The 27,618-nt window shown below is 40.3% G+C and overlaps 2 protein-coding genes across 7 annotated transcripts; both read left to right on the top strand.

Moving 5' to 3' along the window:
• The first annotated feature begins 39 nt into the window (after positions 1-39).
• CNEP1R1 (CTD nuclear envelope phosphatase 1 regulatory subunit 1) lies at positions 40-7,169 on the top strand. 3 transcript variants are annotated; one of them, XR_003562421.2, is made up of 7 exons: positions 65-169; positions 2,451-2,522; positions 4,753-4,826; positions 5,186-5,295; positions 5,417-5,471; positions 5,722-5,822; positions 7,041-7,169. XR_003562421.2 is itself a non-coding variant. In XM_005444605.4 (6 exons), exons 1-6 carry the CDS (start codon positions 145-147, stop codon positions 5,761-5,763), a joined length of 378 nt encoding a protein of 125 aa, XP_005444662.1. In that variant the 5' UTR covers positions 40-144; the 3' UTR covers positions 5,764-7,009. The 3 variants fall into 3 exon arrangements, 1 of the variants encoding a protein (XP_005444662.1); XR_001335252.3 differs by lacking the exon at positions 7,041-7,169 and adding an exon at positions 6,248-6,482; XM_005444605.4 differs by lacking the exon at positions 7,041-7,169 and having other exon boundaries at positions 40-169; positions 5,722-7,009.
• Positions 7,069-26,326, top strand: HEATR3 (HEAT repeat containing 3). 4 transcript variants are annotated; one of them, XM_055726704.1, is made up of 15 exons: positions 7,069-7,206; positions 9,148-9,320; positions 10,120-10,207; positions 11,170-11,282; positions 13,069-13,178; positions 13,535-13,675; positions 14,439-14,722; positions 15,381-15,471; positions 18,542-18,699; positions 19,734-19,816; positions 20,067-20,203; positions 22,639-22,727; positions 23,562-23,705; positions 23,808-23,984; positions 24,927-26,326. In XM_055726704.1, the coding sequence occupies exons 2-15, from the start codon at positions 9,274-9,276 to the stop codon at positions 25,044-25,046; spliced, it is 1,782 nt and encodes a 593-aa protein (XP_055582679.1). In that variant the 5' UTR covers positions 7,069-7,206; positions 9,148-9,273; the 3' UTR covers positions 25,047-26,326. The 4 variants fall into 4 exon arrangements, with proteins under 4 accessions (XP_055582679.1, XP_055582678.1, XP_027669071.1 ...); XM_055726703.1 differs by lacking the exon at positions 7,069-7,206 and adding an exon at positions 7,510-7,671; XM_027813270.2 differs by lacking the exons at positions 7,069-7,206; positions 9,148-9,320 and adding exons at positions 10,368-10,562; positions 10,663-10,748.
• Positions 26,327-27,618: the final 1,292 nt, after the last annotated feature.

Raw genomic sequence — 27,618 nt, 5'->3', positions numbered from 1 at the left:
GGCGTGGCGAGCGGGAGGCTGGCCAGTAGGGTGCGGCGTTGTTGCAGGGCTGGTGGGTGTGCGGGTCGGGCTGGGCAGCGGGCGGCGGGTGGCTGCGGGGCAGCGGGAGGCACGGCTGGTGCTCGCTGCCTCCGCCCGCCCGCCATGAACTCCCTGGACCAGGCTGAGGGTGAGTGCGGTGGCACGGAGCGAGCTCGCAGCTGCTGCTTCGGCGTGCTGGGACCTTCTGGTTCCGTGCCTGGGCTGCCTGAGCGCGCTGCCTCGTCCCTCTGGAGCGGGCCTCAGCGCGGCGCTGCCCTCAGGGGGGCGAAGCGGCCGCGGGAGGCCTCGGCTCCCTCTGCACGGCGCTCCCTGGGCCGGCGCTCCTTCTCGGCCCAGACAGGCGAGCTGGGGTGGGGGCTCCGGCGCCACCTCCGCATCTTGAGGCTCGGGGGCGGGCTGTCGAGGCTCTCTGGCCGCCCCGCGGGGCTGGGGAGCGGGGCCCGCCGGGAGGGCCTGCGCCGAGGGGCTCCGTGGCGGCCCCGCCAGCCGCTTCCCTCCCCGGGGGAGGGGGGAGCTGCACAGTGGACTTAGCCCTGTCGGTACCCGTTCTCGACAAGGCTTCTTGAGTTTAGCTTGTCAAAATCTGCTCGTGCTGCTTTAACTAGTTCTCCGCTCACGGGTTTTTACGTGAAATGCATGTCCTACGGCTTTGAGTCCCATCTGGCATAGACATCGCGCTGTGCCAAAGCAGCTCTTGCATTTGAAGAACATGACCTCAGAGAGCCCTCTCATGTCTGAGAGCGTTGATGGTTTGGGTTACAAGTTCTTTGAAGTTACAGTTTACAGGATGTCAAAACCCTGAAAGGAGATTTTAGTGGCTAAAAATAAGACTGGTAGAGACTTTTAAAATGCATCAGTGTCTCTGACACCAGGTGTTTTGTAGCAGATACTGGAGGTAGACACATCAACAAAAAATGATAGTCCGGCGTTGTTACGCCTTTCTTGCTATGTCTGTACAAACTGTAGGGGTCTGCTAGTTACAGCTGCCAGGTGCCAAAGTGATGAACTCTGAGAAGGTTCTTAGAACATGGATATCAAAAAATAAGTTAAAACTTTCAAATTCCTGGTTTTGGAAAGGTTTATTTTTTCTGACTTTTCTTTTAATTCTATCTATGTCATACAAATGTTTTCCCGAGAACTGTGTTATCGATGGCTTGATTTTATGCCTACACGGTGCTATTTTTCAAGCAGCAGGTTTTCATGTGGTGCCTCATATTCCCCTTCCCACTTCAGCGACTAGTTTGTAGGGGTTTGTGCTAGTCAGGTAACAGTTAATTAGCTTCAATTGTTGGCAGTGGTTTAGCTTCCCCAGAAGGGAGGTGGAGCAGAGGCCATAACTACCAGGCTGTTAGCAGTAATTAAGACTAGTTAACTGTTTTGCGGCTGAAGTCGAGATGCTGTAATCTTCCCCCATTAATTCATCTGCAAACCACTTAGGAGTAACTGCACAGTTTGGAAACTGCGTTATTAATGATCATAATCGGTATATTTCTTCTAATCTTTTTCTTTAATTGCTTTATTATGATAGATAATTTGGCAATAGTTGCAAATTGAAGGAAAACATTTCCAGAGTAATGCGAACTGAAACATGTTAGCTGAAAGTTAATTTTATGCTAATGAAAACTTAACTCCAGGTGGTATTTTAGCTTTAACTGAAATGTTGTCGAAACACTAACCTTTTTGAACAGAATCTTAAATCTAACAGACTTCAGGTGAAACAGCTAAGATTTTTTTTTAAAAAAAAACAACTCGGGGAGCACGAACTTGAAATGCTGCATGGCATTTAACAGCAATTTCAATGGAAAGACCATGGGAGAATGATGGCAATAAGAAGATCTATTTAAAGAAAAAAAAAATTAAAACAAGATAATTGGGCTAGTGTTCTCTTCGGGTTTTTTTTTTGTGTGTGTATATATGTATCATGGCACTAAGTTTCTACAAAGTCATCAAAGCCATGCTGCTACAAATAACCCCTTGAAGAGTTGGCAAATGGCCAACTTTTAAAAGTACCATTATATAGTAATAGAACTTAATTGTTTCCTGATGTACTTAAGACTCCTGTACTTTTTTCTCCTGTGTGTAAGGGCTATTTAAGCTATTTTAAATCTAACTCTTGGTAGTTTTAAAGATGTCTAAAATACTCTGATTTCTCAGGAACATCGATTTTCTTTTCTGTGAGTGAGACTGTTTCCTGCATGTAGTGTAACTTCACCATTGCACTTTTTAGCTGAAGTGGTATGAAGCTACTTCAGCTGTGTTTTTATTACATCTAAATGACTGTTGCATTTCTTTTCTCTGCCAGTTTAAGAAATGGGTGTGAAAAGAGGAAAAGTGAATTCCTTTTATCTTTTACATTAAGATTTGACTAACTAGATGATCTAATTATGCTTCATATACATCCTTCCCAGATCTCAAAGCTTTTGAAAGAAGACTTACTGAATATATTGCATGTTTGCAGCCAGCTACAGGACGTTGGAGAAGTAAGTTTGATGTTCCAAGGGATAAATAGGATTCTTCTGTCTTGCAAGTTTTTTAGATTTGCCAGTGTGTGGCTTTGATTTGTGTTGGCCCAAACAAAGATCTGTGCTTAACTGTCCTTAAAACTTCTGTTGCATACCTTCAAACACCCTGCAACAAGGTAATACAATATAACAGACTAATACTTTAGCCAGAATTAGAAAAATGAGGCCAATATTGAATTGGCTCACGGCTGAATTATTCTGGAAATAGTTGGGACAGTAAGCTGTTGTATTTATTTCTGTTTTGCTTTGGCTTTTTGTTGGTTTTGTTTTGAAGGCTCAGACTTCCCAGACAGTTGCTATAGTTACTTGAACTAAGTGTGAATGGGTGAGATAGACCCTGTAAAATCGGAGGTGAAAAAGTTGCAACAGTGTGCCATAAGGGCAGAATATGACCTCATCTCTAACAGGCAAGTTTGAAGGAGGAGGGAAGGCAAAAAATACCACAGATATGCTGCCAGCTTTGGGATCGGTAGTCCATGGTGGAAATAGACTGCTTTTTTGTTGTGAGATTCTGCTGAAGTTTCCATACTCAAAGAATGCAGACATTTTTTAGAACATATAGAATAGTGTCTTTCCTCCCAAGAGAGCAAGAGGTTAATTTCAAATGAAGGAAGTGGAGGAATGACCAGTTAAAAAGCAAAACCAACAAAAAAACAACCCCAAAGAACAACCAACCAGCCCCCACCCCCAAAGCCCCCTTGTTTCAGAGCAATTTGGTGGAAGCAGATATTTATGAGTAGATCTGCCCAGCCTGTGTGCATCTACTGTAGGAATGTGTTTGGCTTCCAGAATTGCTATTTACTGTCATATACTACAAAAACCCAACAGAATACTGGAAACTTCTAAGCATATTTAAAAAAGGTTTGCATCACTAGTATTGTGTTCATCGGCAAACTTTTTTTCCTAACTGCTTGTTTTCCTAGTGTTGTTATTCATACAATAGAGGGACTTTTTACTTTAATTATAACAGGGTACTTAATGTTGACTTTTCCTCCTGTTATCCTGGGAAGAAAATACTTATTTATGTAGTGAAGAAGCTCTATGCTTTTGATAGGTCTTTGCCAACTTGCTTTTGAAAACATAACTAGTTAGGATTACTTTTTAATGTTGGTTTTAATTTTGTAATATCGATAAGGGTTATGCAACTCCATAGTAAATTATAGCAGTCTTACAAATCTGGAAGTAGTATTTCATGAGCATGTGGGTTTTGTTTTCAGATTCTGTCCTGTGATCCTAAAGTCTTTTTTTTGGTGGTGTGTTTTGTCTTCCTCCTTCTCCTCCGCCCCCAGGCCCAGTAAATGCCTTTATTTGTATCCAGAACTTCAAGCTCCACAGAAAACATCCAGATCTGCCAAATGTCCACTGAAAGCTGCAAGCCTTTATGGGTGTGCGATAGAACACAAGCTTTCTCTACCTTTATACTTGTTCTGTTTTCTTTTTCCATCACCCCCTGTTTCCCAACCCCCTGTAGTCTCAAAATCAGTCTAATATCTTGTGTTACTCTGATATGTATCTAGTATTATCCATTTACAGTGAATTGATTATTCTTTCTAAGCCATTCTGGATGTGTAGAAGCTTTTGTTAATCTTCACGTGCTAATGCCAACATGCCTTCTGAATGTTGTTTAACTTTTGTGTTTTTTTCTGTGTCAGCTTTCCTTGCTTGTAATTGTGTTGGTTGGGGTGGGGTAGCATAACAAAATTTAGACGTGCCACTGAAGCTGCTGGTGCTCAATGCCTCAGGCTTTTCTTATGTAGGAGAGCTAGCAGGACTGCAACTTTAGTTCTGCTCTGCCATTTAATGGTGTTGCATTTCTGTTGCCCAGACTGCATAAGCTCAAATAGCATACTGAACATTTAGTACAACTCCTAACTCGAGTCTTCCAACTCATCTTTTTTTGCTAACCGTGTTATTTTAGAAACTTCTGTTTCTTCAAAGCATCAGGATGTTTCTACTTGACAGAATTTAGATTTTGGTACCTACTAGTCCTGTCCAGGAAACTTGTACAGAATCTTTATGGTTTCCCATAATAGAAGTTTCTTTGCCTGTTTTCATTGCTACCTTCCAAGTAGAAGCTTTTCTTCCTTCAGAAGTGGGAGAAGAAATAAATGCTTAAGAGCTGATGAAAAAAATACTTTTTAATAGGAGTCAGGATACTGTTTATGACTCTTGTTCTTTTCTTTATCAGTGATTCTGATAGTAGTATCAGTCTGCACAGCAACTGGTGCTTGGAACTGGTTGATAGACCCGGAGACACAAAAGGTAAAGATCAAGCTAATCTCAAATGTAGTCTTGTTTCAGACCTTGGTGCTGCAGTTGAACGGTATAGTATATTGAAAACTAAAAGGCTAAAGGTGGCTCTCCCATGAAGCTGGGAGATTGTTTTTGGTTAAGCTCTCAAGCTGTCTGGAATTGTTGTAGAATATGGAATATGTCCTGGGACAGTGCCTACCTAAATGCTACACCTTGAATGCTTACCTAAAGAATTCTTCAGAAGTACTTAGAAATGGCTAGGAGCAGTATTTTTTTTTTTTTTTTTTTTTTTTGCTAAGTGAATTACGCAGCAACTTTCTGTATGTTTTAGAAAGTGAACAGTGGCACTAATCTGCTTTCTTTCCTAGGTGTCATTTTTCACATCACTTTGGAATCACCCGTTTTTCACAATTAGCTGTATTACCCTAATAGGCTTGTTCTTTGCTGGAATACATAAAAGAGTGGTGGCACCATCAATGTATCCTTCAGTCGTGTTTGTTGTAGTTACTATTGTTACTGAAGCCTGTGCTAATACTTTTTCAAATTTTATTTACTCTGTGTACAAGTGTTAGCTGCTTTCCTTGACACAGTCCACACAGTATTGCAGCCCGATGTAGAACTGTTTTGGCAGAATATAATATGTCCTGTGATGATGTAAGTCTTAGTGGTTCATTGCCTAAACCTTGTTTTTTAAAAAAATGCAACTAATTTGAAAAGGCATATTTTTTTCTCTGAACAGCACTTGTATATGACTTAATGAATTCTGTCTATCTGTAAAACTGGAATGTAGAATACTTACGATTGTTCTACGTGTCGTTTGAAACTTAGCCTGCAAAATTGAACTTGAAGTGCAGTTGTTGGGCTCAACTTTCAGGCTCTAATTTTTTTTTTTTCTGTCTTGCAGACTGGAAAGTTAATTTTGAAACCTAGGCCTCATGTTCAATAAGGGCTCTCTTCCTTCAGTTTTTTCCACTGCCATGGAAACCAAAAATGACCTTTTTTAAGGTAGTATGACAGCAAAAAAACAAACAGGACTGGTTGTCACTGCCTGGGAGTGCAAGTCTTACACAGTTGACAGTCAAAGTGTGCAATATTACTTTCTTGACTATTTATCCAAATTCTTTGTTATCATATTATCACTGCTTTTGCTACTTCCGATTACCTCTTTTTCAGTATTACTGTCACTTTTTTACTTCAGCTAGAACAGAACATACAGGTGGAGTATGTTAATCAGCTATGAAGTTGAACTTGAAAATCAAACCTCATTTGTGTTATGTGTGTTTGTAAGCTTGTAAATAGTGGATTGATGCCAATGTTCAGAAAAAGAAGTAATATTTGCTGTATGATTTTTTTTTTTGTTCTCATGAACAATATTGAAAGGAATACTTACCATTCCCATGATGTTTTATTAGCACACTTACTCATTACAGCTGTCCTTGTCTCCTGGTCACTCTTTTTGGATCTGGTTGGAAGGCTTGCAGAAAGACTGTCTGTGCTGGAGAAAACTGGTTTTACTGTTTAAAACTTTGCCTACATATCGAGGATCACATTTGTCAAGTTGTGTATATAGTGCACCAGCCACTTTCATTGTGGTCATACATCGCTCCTTGTTTGATCTGGTTCACAACACTGCTATTTTAATATTTTAATACTTTAATATTTTAAAAGTTGTCTTAAATATGCTTGTATCTTCCCGCTTGTAAGGTTGTACTGTATCTTAAGTCCACCTGACCATTCTGAGTGGATTTTTATGCAGTGATAGTCTGAATATGAAACTAGTATTGCAAATGTATAACCTAAGATTTGGTAAAGAAAACAGAGTGCCACAATAAAATAACATTTGTTATTAAGAGTGTTAAAAACAAGGTGTGGATGTTATACGCATAAAGCGTAGCTTTTGAATAGCTAAAGCTGTTAAAGAGTTTTAAGAGTTCTAAGTTGTTCAAGGTGCCTTTTTAATTGTTTCAGACTCTTTTAATTGACTAAATCTGCAAAGTGGTCACAGCTTTGGTAACTCCCTGCTATGAGGTAGACTGGCTTTTAAAGGAGCCTATTGATGTAACTTTGTCAGTTGAGACATTAACAATTATCTCCTGTAATTTTTCCAGTAAGTCTTCTGCCCATCTATTATTTTTAACTGCTGTATATTTTGTAGGTAAATGTGTATAAAATAAATTCTTTGTATAAACGGATGTTATTTTCTTTTGTACTGTGCAAATACAGATCTCAAACGAACACAAGAAGAACTTCAGAAGTTTATAGCTGAAAGTCTGTAACTTTTGTACCGGACCAACATTTCCTGTATTTGATGTGGTTCATATAATCTAAGACACTGACACCAGAGAGAAAGCCCTTCCCGTTTTCCATCCTACAGGTCGTTCCTGGTTCTGTAAGTGCTTTTAGAGGAAACCGTTTCGTTCGACGTTGTATCTCGTGTGAGTCTTTGCCCCGGGGCTGCACCCGGAGCCGGCACCCTGTGCTCGGCCGCGGCGGGCCGCCGCCTGCGGTGCGGGACGGCGGTGGGGCTCGTCTGGCTGCCCTCGTTGGAGGTGCTGGCCCGCTCCGTGCCCCCGGGGCCCGTGCCGGGGCTGCCGCTCCACCGTGCCCGCCCCGGGCAGCGAGCGGGCGGCTCGGGGCGCGGTGGGGCGGGCCCGGGGCGGGGCGGCGCCTGCGCGGGGGCGCACACGTGGGTGCTGGGTGCGCCGGCGCCGAGCGGCGCGGCGGCCGCGGAGCCATGGGCAAGAGCCGGGCGCGGCGGTTCCGCCGGGCCGCCTTCTGCCCCGCCGGCCCCGAGCCGCGCCGCGACGGGGAGAGCGGCCCCGAGGAGGAGCCGGCGGCGGAGCTGCTGGAGAAGGTGCGGGGGGGGGGCGGGGGCGGGCTCGGCGCGGCACCCCACCCCCACCCCCGCCGGGGACCGGGGCAGCTCCGACCCTGCGGGGCTGCGCCCGCGGCGGGGGTGATGCGAGGTGGCGGCCCTCCGCCGTGGTGGCGGGCGAAGGACCGGGAGCGGGGCCGCCCGCTCTCGGGCGCGGGAAGACAGCCGGGGCCGCCCGCCCCTCCTGCCGCCACCGCGTCGCTTCCCCGGCGTCACGGCTGCGCCCGCCGGCGGCTGGGCGGGGAGGGGCGGCTGCTGCCTTCGCCCCAGCGCCCCGTCCGGCCTCTCGTTCTCACCTTCCTGGCCGGTTCAGAGGGGCGGGGGCAGCGCGGGGACTGCTCTGTGCCCCCCGTCCCAGGGGGGGCTCCGGAGGGGCCCGTGCAGTGCTTGTCCTCGGTCCGCTCGGCTGGAGCGGCTTCCTGTAGGTAGCCAGAGCGATGAGTTCTGGAGCTAGACGTGAGAAATAACTGATAAGAAATGCTGAGAATAACTGGGTTTGGCCACTGGCTGGCCGCGTTGCTGGGTTTGGTTTAAGTATTACAGATGAAAACTAGTTTAAACCTCCTCCTGTGCATGTGACTTTAGAATCAGAAGTAAAAATCTGTTTCCATTTAAGTAAATAAATCCCCTTTGTGCGATTCAACTAACTGAACTCATTGAACAAATCACTGCTTGATTGTTCTTCTGGACTAACCTGGTTAGGCTTAAAAAAATATGAATACAGTCGCACAGGTGAGGATGAATGGGGAGACCTCTGTCAGTTTCAGTGAGGCAGGATCGGATGTCCCACGCTTTCCACTGGGCTCTTCAGCAGATGTTTATCTTTCCTGTTAGATTTTCAGCAAACACCATGACCTTCCAGGATGGGCACTTCAGCTGTTTTATTATTTTTATGGTATCCAATTCTTACATCTCACCTGAACTTCTGTTAAAGCACAAGTCAGTGTTGTCTTGTGGATGCAGAGAGCACTTGCTCCTTGTCTTTAAATAGATGTTTTTAATCTAGAGGCTATTGTGTTTTCCTGTATTTTTTGGTTTTTTAGTTTGTCTTTATGGTGGCATGTTATGTCTGTTACACTTCCTTGATGGTGTTTCCCGACCCCCCCCCCCCCCCCCCTTTTGTCCATTTTTTTCAGCACATGGTAATGGGAACTAGATGGGAACTAGATGTGAGGTCTCACCAGTGCCAGCTAGTGTCAAACCTGTGTCTGAACTATGGCTCTTGCTAAACACTCAGTATTTATCTAGTCGTATAGCTGACATGCATAACCCAGGAAAAGATTGAAAAGATTTATGAACTTCCATGGAAGTTAAAGGCTCTTGATTCCATTCAGGAGCAGTAAAACAGGAGCTATAGTGCTGGGCCTACGAAGCAAAAAGGCAGATCAATCTTCTAACTCAATAAAAACTTCCAGCTACCTTTGCCCCTGATCTGCCCTGTTTGTGTCTCCACAGCTGCAGCATCCAAGTGCTGAAGTGAGAGAGTATGCCTGTGCCAGCATTTCCAAGCTGTTGCAGCAGAAGCATGTAATCCCAGCCTTTTTGCAGAGAGATGTTGTCCGGTGTTTAGGACCATTGTTGATGGATCACAGTTTAGCTGTTCGTGAGACAGCTGCAGGTGCTCTTCGGTAAGCAATCGATAATACTCAGTTAGAATGAGGTATTCCTGGTATGGTAAAGAAGAGTAGGGTTTTGCTGTTAAAAGCTGTGAGCTTGAATGCCAGCCTCTCTTGCTTTAACTCCGTTTTGGGTAAGTATACCTACATTAGTCAAAAGTCCTTGAGAGAGGGGCTTTTCTCACTCCAGTAGGCTGCCATGAAACTTTAATGTCAGGAGCGGGATTTAAATTAGTTACTACCGTTTTGTCTACTCTCAGTGGAATGCGTTGCTTTCGATCCTTATCTTAAGAAAAAAATAAGCAGTAGTATGAAGAAACACAGAAAAATTGAACACTGTTAATATGGCATGTTGCGTCTTGGTAACACTTCAGGAGTGATAGGTTAGTTAGAGAATGCACATATCTGGCTCTTTGAGAAACTTGTAAATACTCAGCAGCATAATTTTGAGTTGGTGTTTTGTGATCAGACCTACAGCTTGCTTTATTTGTACAAAAATCTAATGCTAATACTTGTTAACATTCATGTTGTATCTTAACGCTGAGTAATACCTAACAGAAGTTGTGTTTTAGGACAGATAAGCTTTCTAGTTATGCTAGACAAATAACTGAAAATAATTGTTTGTTTCCTAACACCAAAATTTTATTTATGGCAGGAAGGTGGAAGACTAAAGTTACTCATGAAGCGGGTGGATTTTTAAACAAGAAGTACTATAACCTTTAGAGAAGAATAATACAGAAAGTATGTTTTTTTTTTAAATTCCTGGAAAGTATTGTATCTGATCCAAAGCATTTACTTTTTTTCCCCACAGAAATCTGAGTGCTTGTGGAGGATTTGAAGTCTGTGATGACATGGTGACAAAAGATATCATGACACCCCTTGTTGCACTTCTGAAAGAGGTGTGTTTTGGTTTTATTCTGATTTTAAAACTGATCTAGCCATTGAATTACTCCATTTTCAAAGACAGCTCTAGTTTTGTAGCTCATATCAAGATAAGATATTTGAAAGATCTTTTCAAGGAATGTTTCAGTAGGTTTAACAGTACAAAAATCATTCCAGAGATTTCAAACCACTTGCTCCTGCCTCCTGACCTGCTAACTTGGGTCCATGGTGAGGTTTGCTGCCTAGGATGATTTTTGCATAAATGGTCTGGAGATTTTGGGTCTGGAACATCAGTCAAGACAAGTCTATTCTGTCAGTCAAGATCCAGATCCATCGTTTATGTTGCAGCATTATTCTAGTGAGGTTTTCTTGGTAAGTAATTTTGTCTAAATGAAAGCTTGGATTTACAGTTGGGTAGTTACTGCTATTGTAGAATACTCTGTACTGAATACCTATTCTTTGTTTGGTCCAGGTGTTGCAGTGCAGTTTGGAAATTGCATTGAATTCTGTCACCTGCTGTCTTTGTATGAACAGCCTTGAGCAATACCATCATTTTCTGTATGTTTCTTCCCCATTTTAAAATATGAGTAATAGCATTATTGTAATGCACAGCAAGTTATTAGCTGAATTAATCTTTGTGATTAGAAAGAACTGTTGAAAATTGCATACAGACTGTATTAGCAAGAAACAGCATTTCAAATTCTAAAATTGCTAAGTATTTCTTTATAACAAAATTGCGTCTGCGGACTACGGAATGCAAAGCAAGTCCTACAAGAGTCTTTCTTCAAGAGAAAAAAGTTACCAATGATATGATTCTGTTGTGGCCCAGTTTTCACAGAGAGTAGGAAACTAGTCAGGTTTTCTGGTAATAAACACTTCATGAGATATCGCTCCATTCACTCTGCTGCTTATATTTTAAGGTTTTGCTTTTCTTCTTGGCTTGTTTATTTCCCAACCCTGGTTCTCTTTTTGGTTGTAGTGTAGCACTGGACTAGATGCTAACCAGCTCTCTCCAAAGAAATGCAGAGAGACGAACAAAAATTATGTTGAAGACATAGCCAATGAAGCTATTAATTTGCTGTGGAATGTATGGTAAGTGCTGTGTAAACACTGGCCTTCTGGAAGAGGTAAATTAAATTGTTACTGCAAAGGAGCATGGTAATTGAGGCAGAAAAGAAATGACTCTCCTTGCATGGGAAGATGTATTTGGCTGCTGATTCTGATTTCTGATTGTGTTGCTCTTACACTTGCCTTTAATAAACGGCAAGCCCTCATTTGATCTGAAATACAAGTTTATCTTCTACCATAAATTACTTCTGTAAATGAAGGATTCTAAAAGTGCACAAAGTTGGTCATTAGTTTTAGGAGAGTGACAAAATTATTTTTTCTGTTGGTTGTTCATCTAAAATTCTGATACAGTTTTCTGAACGTGTTCTGTCATAGTCTGCGGTACAGTTTGGGTTGTAAGATCTCGCATGTAGTTCCTGTATATCCTTGTCATGATACGGGAGATGGAAGAAATGAAATTCTGATCAGTGGACTGCTGTGCTCTGGGAATATGACGAGTTCTTGTACTACTTTCTCCCTCTGCATGTCATCCCAAAAGTTGATACTAAATGTTTGGACAAACTGTGCCTTAGGGACTGAGGCACTGACACAAATTACTTAATTACGTGAGAAAGAATGTGAATTGTTCAATTAGTAGTTTACACAGGAAACACCAGGTGAAGGAAGAGAAATGGCAACACTATTAATACAGAAATGGCTATAAACGTTGAAGTGATGCAAAGCTTTTCCGAAAGTTCTCCTTGAATGTTGTGTTGTTTGTTTTGTAATGGCTCTGTGTCATTATACACTTTGGTCCATACAGAATTTTGTACTATACAGTATTTCAGTGGAGCTGCCTCTGTGGCTGTATGGTATGGCTGCTGACTTGAGGCCTTATTTGTAAACTGTGTTTTTATTTTTAGGAATTGGAATCTAGAACAGTAGAGAGATTGCTTGCTTGGCACCTTACACAGAATACATGACCCTTTGTAACTCTTGACTCAACAATGTTTTGCTTTCATTTTTATTATTGCTTTTGTAGACATAAGTGCTTTGAAACAGGAACTAAATTGTTACGTGTGCTATAAATCACTTTAGTATTTTGAACTTTGTGGCAATAACCATGAACTGCTGACTTAGTTGCTAAGTTTGGCACTGATAAAATTTGGGCCGGTATTAATGCTGAGACATAATATTTTCAGAAGTAAATTTTTGAAGACCCTTGTAGCTAGTTAGGTCCTATGCTTTTTCAATTTGAATTTGTCTTTTATCAATATATGAGTTTAAAAATGGGAAGAGCTGTAAAAAATTGAAGAAATACAAATCTCACTATTAGATAATTAAGGTAAATGTCATATTTAGCGTTGATTTAGCATGCATTTCTGAATGTTAAGAGCAGTCATTTTCTGGAGTAAGTCGGTATTAATGTGAAAGGCAACAGCCCGCTCTGTTGTTGGTGGGTTTGTGGATGTAGTGTTCCATGGGTGCGGAAAGCCCTGGGCTGGCTTGGAGCCCACAGCTGTAAGCTGCCTTTCACACTCTGGCTGGCTCTGTCTGCATGAGACTGTACTTAGGCTCCCAAATCAGCTCTCTGTGAGGAAGCAGCTGGCAGAAGGCAGCTTTCCTCAAAGGTGTCCAGGGTCTTGCAGCTTCTCTTTCCATTTTATATAGAGTTGATCATAACCTCGATAAACAAAGAATAGCTGTTTGACTAATGTGTAGTTCTTAGGGAGGTGTTTAAAATGTGAGTAACAGTGAGTACATGTTACTTAAAATGTTGTTACAGTAATTTTTCCTGGGAAAAGTGTTATTAATCTTTTCTGTGCACTAGTGAATGCAACAATACTGCAGTATACATATTCAATAAAGAAGGATGTCTGGAGGCTGTGTTACATTACATGAAGAAATTTTCCACGAATGTGGATCTGGCTATTTCAGTAGGTAAGTGGTAAAAAGAGAAGATCAGGATTTAAAGATGCCTTTTTTTTTTTTTTCTTTTGTGCATAATGCACCTGCCTTAGCATTACTTCACCTTTACAATTAATACAGCTAGTCCCATGTCTGATGTGGTACTGTCCTCGTCTGTTTTGTGTACAGGTTTGGCATAGAATGTCTTTTAATCTAAAACACAGTTTGTGAAGGACAGCATCGTGCCATTACAACATGATGCTACATGAAATGTTTTTTCCTGTGCCTGTGTTTTATTACTCCAGCTTTCAGGAAGATAATGCTTTTTCATTAGGAGAGTGGAAGGTACTGTTGGGTTTGTTAATTATCTTTGTTGTTGTTTGCTGCAGCAAACTGCTTGCAAGCAGTGACGGAAGATAATCCAGATCTTCTTTCTTCATTTAATGCTTCTGCACAACAAGTATTGGAAACTGTCATGTTGTGTCCAGAGAGCACAATGAAGCATATCCTTCTGAGAACACTGATAGCAGGTACAGTGCTCGAGGGCGTTCACTGCTTTGTGATGGAGAGCATGGCTGGTAAAGCAGGGTGGGAAGGAGAAGTCTTAGTCTTCTCTGTTACAGTCTGGTCATCAGATCGTCAAAAAGACTGTATAGGTGGTTCATGAGGTTGTTTCTGCCTTTTGGGGTTGTGTTTTGGAGTGACCAGATATTTGCAAGTAGTTTTAAAACTGCCTTAAATGCTTCATTCTGAATTCAGTAGCTGCTTAGTGCGATAACTCATTTTAACTGTTAATTTGGTTTTCAACAATGAAATGAGTCAATAATAAGTAGTAAGGAATTTATTTTGATCTTAATAGGTGCGGATTTTTACCTCATTCTCTACTTTGTGTTCTTTCTACCTCAAATGCTTAACCATGGTGTGATTTTTGATACTGGAGTGTAATAAATTAATTTTGAGAATCCTTAGAAAATGGTTCTATCATGTAGATTTATTATCACAGGTAAAACGTGTCACCAGGGTCACTCCACAAATACTCTGTGTATACTTACGTGCTGAAATTTACTTAAGCTTAAGACGTGGGCATAACGTAGTTACTACAGATGAATATATGAAATGCTAAACAGAAAAAAATAGAAGTCTGTAGAGAAAAGACTTGGAACATTCATACTGAAATATAAGCACTGAATATTGTAAGCAATGGAGGCTGTGTCCTTAAAAAATACATGGCTATTACAGAGCTGGGAATTGAGTATTTTGACAATTTTAATGTTTCAACTATCTCATGTTTAGGTACTGTCTGGAATATCAAGGATACCATTCCACCAGGCAGTCTGGGAAGCATGGTTAATGCAATCCTGAAGATTTTTTCAGAATCGTTAGCGATAGATGCTGGTGAAACAATTATTTGTATGAATGAAGCTGAAAAAAACAGGTTAAAACTTGCTACGGAGGCAGAAACAGAGGAAAATATGAGTCATGTTACAGACAACTGTGTTTTGTGTGAAGATGATGACATGGAAGAAATACCAAAAGGAAAAGTCAGGAGAGAAAATGACATTTCAGATCTTCTTCCAGTAAGTGTGTCTGGCTGGCTCTTGGACAGCTCAGTGCATTTGGCTGAACCATCTGATTGGTTTTAATTCAGCATGAGCCAGAGTAAACTACCTATGAGTATCACTAATCCTAAATCCCAAATAGCTTGACTGTTTTAGCTAAAACTTAAAAGATGAACTTGGAGAACTTCAGCACAACTTGTTCCAGTGTGGTCAAGTTGCACAGCCCATCAGGAAAGTGCATTTCCATTTTTTTTTCCTCTAGTGGGAAGGTGTAAGCTTATCCGACACTTTTTGCTGTAGCTACTGCAGGGATTTCTGCATAAGGCGAGTGAGATTTTTAATGGTTGTAACTGTTCAGTCATGGGTGAAGGTGGCTCAGGGGTTAACAAATGCATTCACTGTTGTGTACATGAAAAGAGTAACAGAAATACTTTTCTGTTACAACTTTAATGCAGGTGGCATTTCTTGAAGGTGGTAAAATTTGTTCTGAAACATCCAGCAGAAGGATGATAGATAATGCCTCTTGTGTGGGTGGTGGTTCTTTTTTTTAAAAAATTTTGGTGTAGGATGGGAGAGGAAACGGCTGGATTGTAGTTTTTAACTGACAGCTTGGGTGCTTTAAATTGCACTGAAATGTTTTACAATATTAAATTTGGCTCTTGTTTTTATTTTTTAGTCTGATAAGTGGGAACTGAAAGAAGTGACAGCTTTACTGATGGCTCAGCAAACTGCTCTGGAAATCATTGTTAATATGTGCTGCAGTGAAGGTCTGTAGGAATCTCTTTTCATTGCAAGTGTTGGTGATGCATTTGTTTCTGGAATAGGTCATGTTTAGTTTGCTGTTTGGTGATCTTAGCTTTTAAGGGCAAATACACATAGACTTACTATGGTCCCAGATACCCTCATCTGGGGGTCACATTGGTTTCTAATTTATAATTTAAGTGGGTTTTTTTCTCATTTTAAGTTATTTCTGTTGCTTACTTTTTTTTTTTTTTGCATGATACTACATGTGCCAACATTTAAGAACAAACAAACAAAGCACTTGTGCTGAAGAGGTATTTCCTAAAAAGTACTGCAGCAAATGCTTTGTTCAGTTAAAGCGCGGTCTGAGTGTTCATCTGAAACAATACGGGTGTGAATCTTATTGCAGGACAGGGGGAACAATTTTTTTTTTTTAAAGCAGATAAATCTTGTAATTTTGATTTAGTTTTGATACTACAGGTGTTGTGAAAGGAGGAGAGAGAGCTTTTGTATGCAGCTTTGGCAACAATGCAGGTTTAGGTTGTTCAGAGTTCTGTCTAGATTAAGATTTTTTTTGGAGGAGAAAGGAAGGCTGTGATTCTCTGGAGAGAGTAGGAAATAGATACAGAGTATCTTTTATAAACTTTGATACTCAGTTTTGATAGCTTTTCTCCTAATCTTCAGGAAAAAAAAATAAGTGATTCTCAAATTCTGTTTAAAAAAAAACAACCTAGGAACAACCAAACAAAACTAATCCCACATTAAACCCCTCCAAAACTGAAAACTTTTAATTGCTACTACAGTTTGTAAGCCTGATGCAAATGTCATTGTGTAGGAGATAACTTTCTGTGTAAATCTTTCAGGTTCTAATAAAATCCACAGTAATACCCAGTTATTCCCAATGGTGATTTTTTTTTTCCCCCTCTTACAGTGCAAGGAAATTCTGTACCTAGTATATGAAGCTCCTTTCATAACTGCTTTTCTCATCTAATGAGCTGTAATTCATAAGCTCTCCCCTTTAATTGGAAAATCTCTTGTGGATAAGCTGCATATTCTGCCATTCACTCAGTGTAATGTAAGGTTGATTGTGTTGCATTTCACTACAGTGCTTTACCCATTCATGGGCAGACAGAAACATAGTCTGTAGAAATTAAGAGGAATCCAGAGGCAGCTGTTCATTTAATTTTCGAGTTATTTGAGGACTAAAATAGCTTTAGCCATTATGCTGAGTTCATGGAAACACTTGGCTTGCCACAGAACTGAGGGAAATAACGAGGCTGGCAAGAGACACATTTTACTGGCTGACATTTGGAAGAAGCGGAGTCCTCTCCCCATAACAGGGACACGGGATGGAAGGCGGGAGACTCCAGCATTGCTGTCCAGTCTGTAGTTCTTAGGTTACCAGTGCTAGTTAAGATGGGATTGCCAATGGAAATGCCTCTGTATTTCCGAGAACGTTGCAAAAAACCTGACGTTAGTTACGGACTAATGTTCTAGAGCCGGTTCCTGCTTTGCCCTGGGCAATCACTGTGAATGTACGACGGCTGTTGTCTTTATTGTTGCTGAATTGCATGGTCAGCTTATATAGTTATCATTTAGTTTTCAAGGAGGTTTCTTTCTTTGCTTTGTAAAGATGCAGATGGAATTTATTTAGAAGAAGCAAGAAACTGACTGAAAGGAGGGATGTTTGCTTTGTTCTCAGGCTTGTTGCTACTGTGGGTGGGTAAAGCATAAAATACAACTGTTTTTTCATGCAAAGGCTATTAACACCAGCAAATTATGGCTGTAGAATTAATTCGATAGTGCCATAAGCAAAAGAAGAGGTCCATGTGATGCAAGTTGCCACAGCCTGATGAATTATTTGCATTGGACAGAGAGTAGTCATCAAATTCTTAAGCTGCTGCACAGTGCAGGTGAAATGCATTCATTTAGACCCTTCTTGCTGTATTTTAAGTGAATGAATTTACCTTTGGCCACAGAAAAAGTGCATGGCTGTTTCTGTAGTCACTACACCACCTAGATCTCACATTAAATCTGTGTTGTCGGACAAAATTACTTGGGGGTGAATATGTTTTTTTTTTTCTCACAGTGGTTAAATACCCTGATCTGTGTGTGCGGGCAGAGCTTTCACCTGTCAGTGAGGAGGTTCTGTCCAACCTGTAGACTTAGGACTTTTGTAAACACCAGTGCCACACCAGTTAAAATGTAACCAGGTTTAAAACAACTTTAGATAAATCAGTGTAAACCCTGGGGATGAGGCTCTATCAGTTTAAATATAAATGATGGACTTAGGTTGTGCTTGTCAGGCCAAGTCTGTCTTTAGCCATGAACAGATTATTCAGTTTACAGTGGCAGTGCCTGCTGGTAATACAACCTCAACCCCTCTCGCCGTGTCTGCTCTTACAGATCAGCTAGTAGAGTAAATCAGGTTAAGTATAAACCTAGTTCAGGTTTATAACTATAAACCTAGTTTAATTTACTTAAAATGTGTTGTCTGAAATGGCTAACAGAGATGATCTGGCTTGCTTTGGCTTGTTTTGCTGTCATCATTTCCTTTCAACTGGCCTTGCTGTGGAGACAGTAACATCTTTATCCAGCCCAGTTAGAGGTCATCTGTCTGTGGCTTCAGTATTGCCTGAGAAAACAGTTGCTCTAAACCAACTGCAGTTAATAAAGAAGTTAAACTGGTGTAATTGCATGTTGGAATCTACCTCAGAAAGTAAAATGGTATAATCCAAGTTAAAATCTTAGTGAACAGTTTATTAAATGTTTCTCTATACTTTTTTTGATACCTTTAAGTAAGCATAGTTAGTATCAGAAAATGAAGTACCTGTGTACAAAAGACCTGTCCTACAAGAATACTTGTTGCTTGAGTGGATATAAAAATAAATTAAAAAAAATTAAATAAAACAATTTAAACAAAAGCTGTATAATATTTTAGAACTGTGGCTTGATGGCACTTGGTTTCTGTGGACTTCATTAGAGTGCAAGAGCTTAAAGACTCCTAAACCAAGAGGTGGAGACCTGTATAACTGAGAAGTAGAATACCTATTGCATGAGTGCTGTTATATTTACAAGTCTGTCTCTTGTTTTCAGATCCCTCTGATGATGAATGGGAAGAACTCTCCAGCAGTGATGAAAGCGACTTATTTATGGAAAACTCATACAATGAGGGGAGTGGGCTGCTTATGTCACCCCTGTGCCTCTCTGATGAGGTTAACTCAGCATTTCTGAACAACCTCATTCCAAAGAAGGTATTGTCTTTTATTTCCATCACACGGTACAGTCTTTCCCTTCGGCCTGATTTGTATCCCAGGTTAGGGAAACAAATTATCCCAGTCCCTCTGGAGAAAAGGAGTATTTTTTTATATCGGTTTAGCTTCACCTTTTTTGGCCTAGAGGTTGAGCACCATCACGAGCTGTCTTGACCTAAGTAACTTCTTCATGTAAGTGGGGTTCATGTGTTTCAGAAATCTGGTGGGGTTTTTGGTTTCGTTTTTTTTGTGTGTTGGGTTTGGTGTGGTTTTTTTTATTTGGCTTTTCCAGAATACAAAGTTTTATTATCCCTTGTCTTGGACTCCTGCAAAAAGAAAGGAAACTTTGAGTAGAAGCATGTCCACCACATTTCCATACCGGTGAAGTGGGGTGGAAGTAACCTGTGAATGGCAACAGTCAGCACTGAAAAAGTACAAGTTCCTCTTCCACCTGTTTTATGCATAGTATCTGAAGTACAGTATTTGACACTGGCAAGAATTCAGGTGTTCTTGTTTCAGAGTTGTTTTGATCGTTCTTATTTGGGGTTGTGAAGATGAAGTTTGTCATTTGAATCAGTTATTATGCTAGTTCAGCAGCATTGTAGAATTCTAACCCAAGGCATAAAGGTGCAAGATGAAAATATTCAAGGCTTTTTGTATTTAATAGCAAGCAGTCTTAAGTTTCATGGCAAAGTCTTTTAGACTTGCAGCTATCTGAAAATTCTGTAGCAGCATCTGTAAGAGGAAAGACCTAAATAAAAAAAATAGCAGAGACCTAGAAAATCACCTTTTCTTCAGTATGGTTGGATACTTAAAATATGCCACGCTAAACCCTGTGTATAATTGCACCATTTGAGTGATTGAGGAAGATTCTGGCATTTTTAGCAGTTGAGACACTTGCTACCTGGAAAGCTTTAAAATAGTAGTTTGAAGTATCTGTTTGACATTTAGCAAAAATTTCAGTCTTCCCTCCAAACACATTTTAAAAAAGAAAAAAAGCTTTATTGCTAAACCTTTCTTTTTCCCCTCCCCAGATTCTTGAAAAAACTGCTTTTCCGAACAGTGTTGCTCTAGACATCTGTATGCACAATCCGTCTTGGAAACCATTAATTAAAAAGTAGGAATTTCATTGTCTCTCTTACTGTTTTTCATTTATATTCAGTTGTTTTAGAACTCTTAGAAAGATTGCCCATCTTTGGGTTACTTTTAAGATGTGGACGATGGCAGATCTGATACATGATTTTGAATAAAGAGATACAATTCTGTAAACTGCACAGCGGACCACAGCCTTACTTAATTCAAGATTCTTTGTATTTCGACATCTGTTGTCAAAGAGATCTGCTAAGTGCATTTTTTGTTTGTTTCAGACTGAATGCAGTGCAGTGTAGAGCTTTAACGTGTCTTCATAGCATTTTGTTGGTGTCAGATGTGGATTGTCTTGGAGGAGCTTCAGCACTTCAGTCCCTTGCACAGCATCTCTCACAGCTAGTCTTCTCTAAAACAGGTAAGATGTAATATAGCTGTAAGGTAGCCATGTACGTTGGTAAGTTATTGCCATTTTGTTACTAATTTTATTCCTTTGGTCTTTCAGAATAAAGATACTGAATGTCGGAAATGTGCTGACAAAACAGTGTATCCTGATAGGATGTGTTTATCCAAGTTGCACCTTGAGCAAGGATGCTTCTAGTGCGAGAATGTGCTTTGCATCTGTGTGCGCACAGAGAAGTAACTAAGTTTGTGGATGAGTCCTGCCCTGCTGTAGGACCGGAGCTATTTGCTTGATCATATTTGTGATCATAGCAGTTTTTCATCCATCAGACAAGCCATGAAGAACATGGGATGTTTTCTTTTTAAATGTGCCAACTAGCCTAAATAGATACGTGAGAAAAGGGTACCTAACAGTCTTTCACATCATTTTTTCTTGGAGTCTTACAAAGTTACGGCAAAGGTGGTTGTTGCAAAAATCTTAAGAATGTACATGCTTATTACAGTAGGAAAGAGAGCAGCTGCCTTATCTCCAGGACATGCTTTGTGCATATGATTTCATAGCTTTATTGAAAATATATTTGGAGTAAGAACATGTGCAAAGGTTTTATGACTTAATAGGAAAGCTGCTCAACTTCCTGTTGTGGTGGTGGCTTCATTTCAATGCAGAAGGCAGTAAATTTCATTTTTGTAAAAACACTTTTTTTCAGAATATCAGATATATCATGGTAAACACTAGAACGTATCCACTCTAGTTCATCCAAGGCACATTATTTCATAGAGATATTGTGATGGTTTCCCTATACATCTGCTAGTATCAGTATTATTGCATGGTCTAGTGTAGATACACAGCAGTTAGCGTTTCCAGCTACCTCCTGTAATCTTATACATCAAATCAGCATCATTCCTATAATACTGTTGGACCATTTACGCTATGATTTCTCTGTTTCTGACACTAGAGAAGCTCAACAGAACTGAAAAAAAACCGGCGCACACCCCCCCCAACCTGGTTCCAAGCCAGCAGTTGGTTTCTCTGATAGTCTGCGTCATTCAGACTATTCTGATAATCTGTTTTTGTTTTAAGGTCAGTGATGACGGCTTTTCAAACAATATGAGATATTCTTCAAGGCTGGAAAAGCTTGCCAATTCTCAAAATTGTTAGGAAGTGTTTTTCCTAAGACAGATCTGTTGAAGTCTAGCATATGCATGGCTTTGTTGTTTCTTGTCTCTTACAAGCTTGAGAAACTCAATTTTCTTCCTTCCTTCAAGCGTCTTCATTTGTAGCCACAGATGTGGTATATGTAGTTTTTCTTTGCTGTGGTGTATAGTATGACACTGCATTAATGCTTGAAAATGCATCTGCCTGCAAAACCTACTTTTTTTTCCTCGGTGTCATTAAAAGCGTGTGATCAGTCTATGGGAACACTATTACTGAGAGTGTAATGCTTGAAAAACCAAAATACCGGAAATGAAAATATATATGAAGACACATGCAAGGAAGTTCACACGAAATGTTTGTCTCATGCTTGAAGACCAGTCTTCCAAGATTTCAGGGTCTACATGTTACGCTTTGCAATAGTCAGAAAGTTCTTACATGATACTGGAGAAGTGGCTAACTGAAGACAGAGGGTACTAATAAATCAGTTTAATGGCCCAGGTCCGTTTTTATTAACACGGTATTTTTTTGTTAATAGTTAAATACTATGTAATAAAAACTGCCAGATAGAGTTGATTACATACCAGCATGTAGTTAGAAGGAATTCTTTGGTTTACAGGGTGAAAAAGAGGCATAAGGATCTAGCTGCTTGCATGGGAAAGGAGGAGATACGCATGAAATAATCAGGAGGTTCTGCATCTGGAGTGGTTCAGAAAATAGCACATTAGAGGCAAATAAAAAGCTTCAAGAAATGCAGAACATGCATTGAAGATGATGGCTGTCATTGATGAATTTGTAGTTAAACAAGAATAATGCGGTGATTGAGTCATACATTTCTGAAAGGTTACTTAAACAACTGGAAAACATGCTATTCATACAAATTGGAAAGAGTCCAGTGTCTAAAGCCTGTTTTTTAGACAGAAGAAAGCAGTTAAAATACAGAGCTTCTGTGGTTTTCTCAGTTCCTGTATTACGGCCTCCATGTGATACCGGTTTTCAAGCTTCTGTTCTGATGGCAATGGTTTGTACCATATGTTAGGTCACACAAGTGTCTTAACCAGGGATGTGCCTGAAAATGAGGACTGACTGTGGTCTAACCTCCAGATGCAATTAATACTGAATTCAAACAGATCACTATGGTTACAACCTACAAAGACCAGTTTCTGAAAACCTAGCTCTTCCTGTTTGTGGTAGTTCCTGGAGGAACAATTAAGGGATTAAGGAATTTGTATTTCTTTGCTTCTTGTATCCTTTATCTTACTGTTTAACTTTTGGCTCTGGGTTCAATTCTTTGACAGAACTCCCGACAGACACAGAATTCCTGGAAGCCATAACCAGCGCTTTGAGGGCTCTCCTACAAACAATGGCATCAAATAACATCTCCCAGGTAAAAGCTTTCAAACTCAAATGCTCTGGTAGGTTCAAATTCATGTGAGATTGTGCTGGAAAGTTTTTGAAACAAAACCATTTAAATGAAGTGCTAAATTTCAGCAATTGCGAACACTGAAAGAACAGATTTAATAGCATTCACTCTGTGTCTTTCATGGATGGACCTTACAGGAATACTTGTTATGTACATCTCCTCCTTAATATGTAAGCAGATGAAAGGTATTTCAAAACCAAAATAGCAATAAACCACAGCACTATCTTTAGGAGATGGGTATAATGACAAGCATTTAGTAAATTAGCATGTAGAAATGTGGATTCTTAATTTCCTGATATGATCTAGTTGAAGTTGGTTGTCCTTCTAGAACCTCGGTTCTAGATTTGATTTAGTTTTGAATAGTGAATTAGTGAGCTAAATATAGGAATGAAACATAATTGTTTGTTATATGGAGATGTAAAACTAGATGGTCTGCTGGTCCTTTTGGCTTTAAACTGAAAAATTAGCTTCTAGACTGTAAGTTGTAATGAGTTAGAAATAGCTATCAAGCTAGGTAAGTCTGTGAAAATCCCTTTGGGCTCAGAGCATTTTCCTTCGGCTTCATGACAGCCTTGGTTATGTTCTGGAAGAAACACCTTAAGTTGAAAGGGAGAGTTTCAACAGTTTTCTCGCTAATTACATTTTCAGAATTCATGTAGTTTTAATAATACAGGACTCTGTTTCTCTGCTATAAATTTGCCAGTGTTCTGTAAAAGCAGATGTTCTGAATGTTGTATGTGAACATTTCCATGACAATGTAAATATGTCTGTCTTCCTTCTTTTCCCCTTGCTAAACAGTGTATGACTCCTGAGCAGCTATTGGCTTTATGTGAAGCTGGTATTCACAGCAGTAATACCAGTGTTAGAGTGAATGTAGTGAGCATCCTTGGAATTTCTGGCAGTGTCCTGGCAAAAGGGCAAGATACAGCTGAAACACTAAAGGTGAAAAGGCAAACTTTGCATTGCAAGCCTAAAACAGTTTTGATACTTCTTTCAATTTCCTTAAGCGTTGCTGGAAAAAATAATTTTTCTCTCTTATTTCAGATGATTGGAAAATTTCTTCTGGAGGTTGCTATGAAGGAATCTTCTCTTGTGGTAGCAGGAGAAGCCTTGGATGCACTTTTTGATGTATTTGCAGATGGTAAAGAAGCAGAAAAGGCAGCGCTACAGATCAAGTTGCTTCCAGCACTGAAAGAATTTCAGCCAGTGTTCAAAATGAGGGTAGGCATCAAATACAGCCAGCTCAGGGTCTTGACACACAATGTGGGGTAAAGCTTTGAGATTTGGGCTGGTAGAAGAGATAATTAAGCAGGAACATATGGCTTTATAAGATGACCAAAAAAACCCCAAAACCACCCAAATAATCAAATTTCGGACATTCTACTTCAGAGGAAAGCAACTACATTTATCTTGCAGTTCATGGAACCATGAAGGTAACAGAGCAGCATCTGCTTGCAACATCTGCATTACACCATCAGCATTATTGATGTCCAAATCGCTGTACTGTTCTGAAACCTTTGTAGAAGAAAATCTTGCAGATGTCTCTGGAGGAGAACAGCTAAATTGATGGGAAAGAGGTCCCTTCTGAAGCTGCATTGACATCTTTTGCTTTTAACTTGCTGTACTTGCAAGTGGACATTCTTGTTCTGTCGTTGGTTAATTAAAATTGATCAGGTATTCTGTATTTTTCAAGAATCACAAGGCCAAAACTTTAAACTGGAATTTTAGGTACATTCTTGTCTTAAGTAGAGAATGACCTTCAATATATTGCTTCATCAGTCGGATGAAGCCTGAGGAGTGACTTTCATAGTCTTAAAGCTGAGCACCATACACACAAAATACATACCTGACAGTGCTACAATTGGTTAGTTACATGTACAAAGTCTTTAATCTAAAAAGCTACAGAAAATAAGTGTGCCCCAGATTTATGAGTGAAATGGCATGCTAGTAATAGTCCAGGTTTAGGCAGGGATGTATTATAGTAAAGTGACCTGCAGAAATAATGGCTGGCAACACACGTGCACGTGTGAATGTGTTGGGAGTTCTCAAAAGGCGGGGGTAGCATGTCTTGATAGAAGACGTATATAGAATTACTATAAACTTCAGGTGATCTCCTAGGAGAAGCTTATCCATTAGTAAAGTATGTATTTTTTGGTTTTACAGATGCGAAAAGAAGGCAAAGGACAATACAGTACAGATCAGCTGTGTGTTCTTGACAATGTGAAGATGAATTTGAGAAGATTCATTGCGTATCAGGAGACACTAGGGAAAACCCCAACTTGAAACATCGAGGAACTTTAAACTAAGGTTTCCCTTATTGAATAATGTTTTCCAAAAATATAACCGTTTTGAACTTCTAAAATCTGTTGAGCAGAGCAGTTTTGCTTTCATGTTAATACTGCATTTTTTTATGTTCAGTATTTTTATACTTTTGGGTTGATGCAATATGAAAGTCAGATCAGTGTAAAAAACACAGCATACTTTGAGTGTTAGCAGTGGTAAGAATGTGCTTTTGCAGTCTTGAGGTCTGTACACAGCACCACTGTCATTGTTTAGAAATCTTTACATATCCTGGCAGAGAACTGTATTTGCAGGACAAAGTCATTTGGAGAATATTCTTGGTTATGTTTCAGATCAAGAAAAAAAAAATTAAAAGCTCAAGGTATTTTTCAGGGAATTGAGCAGTGGCAGAATGTTCGTATTTGCTGTTTGCTCTTACCTATGTCGAGATTTGCACAGGCACCTATGGCAAACTCCCCAAGAGAACTGTGTGACTAGCATGTAGATTACTGTCAGCACTTGGATCTGTTACTTCATGAGGTTTTTTGAAGAGAAAGCTGTTTCAGATTAATTTCTGATAAAGTCAGTATGATAGCTTTTTGCTGTGGAAATCAGCATAAAGAGGATCCTAGACTTAAACACAGTTCCCTGGTTTTACTTTATTTTGATTGGTACTTCTGAAAATCAAGTCTCCTGACTTACTTTCTTCCTTGTAATTTGACAGGAGGATGAATTTGAATTCAGGGAAGTAGTAAACCCAATAAAAATATCTTTATATGCTGAGGTATTATCTAAAGTAACTTTATAATTGCTTAAATTATCTTTTTCGTATATTTGTGATAGAGATTTTTAGGGTGTAAAATAGAGAAACTATTTTCAAAAAATGTCACTGAATCATGTAGATTGTATGTGAACTTCCATATATCAAAAGCTTTGGTTTTATTTCTGTGAATGAGATCCTCTCATACACATTTTTTTACGGAAAAAAGCCCACAACCAAACACGAAAACATTTTGTTACTGCTATTTTTGAAATGGGAAGCTTTTGCCTCTCTTAACATGCTGCCTTAGCACAGGCATCTAGTTTTTGGCACAATTTTGCCCATGGTGTTAGGCATGGAACTGTAAAGACCAAATTTGCTCAGTTTGTTAGATTGCAGACTCTTAGATTGGAAAGCAGGCTCAGGGACCGACCAGATAACTTGCAAATGACTGACGTTATGAAATCCTGACATACAGTATTTTGTCAAATGCAAGAGAAATTGAAAAATAAGTTTAAGCAGCTGTACTGCTTGGAAGTCCTGTTATTGCTATTACTTTACAGGAGTTGGATGAAATGTGTGATGTGATGTGATGCCTGCTAATCAAATGAATGAGTGAGAATGTGGGATCGGGAGGGCTCAGGGGCCATTGAGCCAGGCCTGGAGAAGTCCAGAAGTCAGAGGGAGCACAGAGCAGTTGAAAGGTTATCCAGGGATTTGGCAGGGGCAGGCAGTGAAGAGGGCTGGAGTGTAACAGCTGAGGAAAGAGTAGCTAGGTCGATAATGGCATAAGACTGCGCGGTGCGTGGATTTTAATCCTAGTGTTTGCTTATACTTGCTGTATACTAAGGGTAGTATAATATTAGCCTGAGAAAAAGTATTAACGTTAGTTTGGAGCACTTAAAAGGACATTCACACTGGAAGTTCTGCTTTCATTTTCTGGGTGCTACATTGAACTGCAGATGATCTAGGTTGGAAAGGGTCTCTGGAGGTCTCTTAGTCCAGTCCCCTGCTCAAAGCAGGGCTGACTTTGGTGTCAGGTAGGTTGAGCAACTCCAAGGATGGAAATCCCACAGATTTCCAGTGCTTGACTGCCCTCGCTGTGCACTTTTTTTTTTTCCCTTTTTTCTTTTTCCCCTGGTACCTTCCCCTGCTGCAGAATGCACCCCTTGTCCTTTGACTGCACAGCGCCAAGAAGAGGCTTGCTCCATCTCATCTTATAACCCCCATCTGCTAGTTGAAAACAATTATATTCCCCTCTTCCCCAGGCCAGATAAACTCAGCTCCCTCAGTCCTTCCTTGTACACTGTGTATTCTAGCCCTCTAACCACCTTGGTGGCCTTCTGCTTGACGTGCCCCACTGTCTTGTACTGGTGGGCCCAAAACTGGACACAGTACTCCAGGTGTGATCTCATGAGTGCTGAATAGAGGGAAGTAGTCGGTCATCTTGACCTGCTGGCTATGCTGCTGCCAATGCAGCCCGTTTTTTGTTTTTTTTGTTAGCCATCATCACTGCAAGGGTGCCTGCTGACTTCTCTTCCACGTACTGTTCACCAGGACCCTTAGGTCCTTCTCTCCAAAGCTGCTCTTTGGCTACTGGGTCAAGAACTTGCTTTGTTTCATGGAATTACTCTGTCCCAAGTGCAGGACTTTGCATTTTACATCAAGTGTAGCAGTCAGAATCTGCTTCCTGGGAACTGGTAGGACAATGAAGTATGTGATCTTTTTGTGTAGGATTTTTGTGAGGAGAAACGTTTCCTCTTCAAATATGAATCTGAAAGTTGCAGATAAACTTATAGAAGATAGGGAATCCAC

This window comes from Falco cherrug, chromosome 14 (assembly GCF_023634085.1).
Source record: "Falco cherrug isolate bFalChe1 chromosome 14, bFalChe1.pri, whole genome shotgun sequence".
NCBI lineage: Eukaryota > Metazoa > Chordata > Aves > Falconiformes > Falconidae > Falco > Falco cherrug.
Note: the sequence above shows the minus strand (reverse complement) of the source record. Positions and strands in the feature narration are given on the sequence as shown.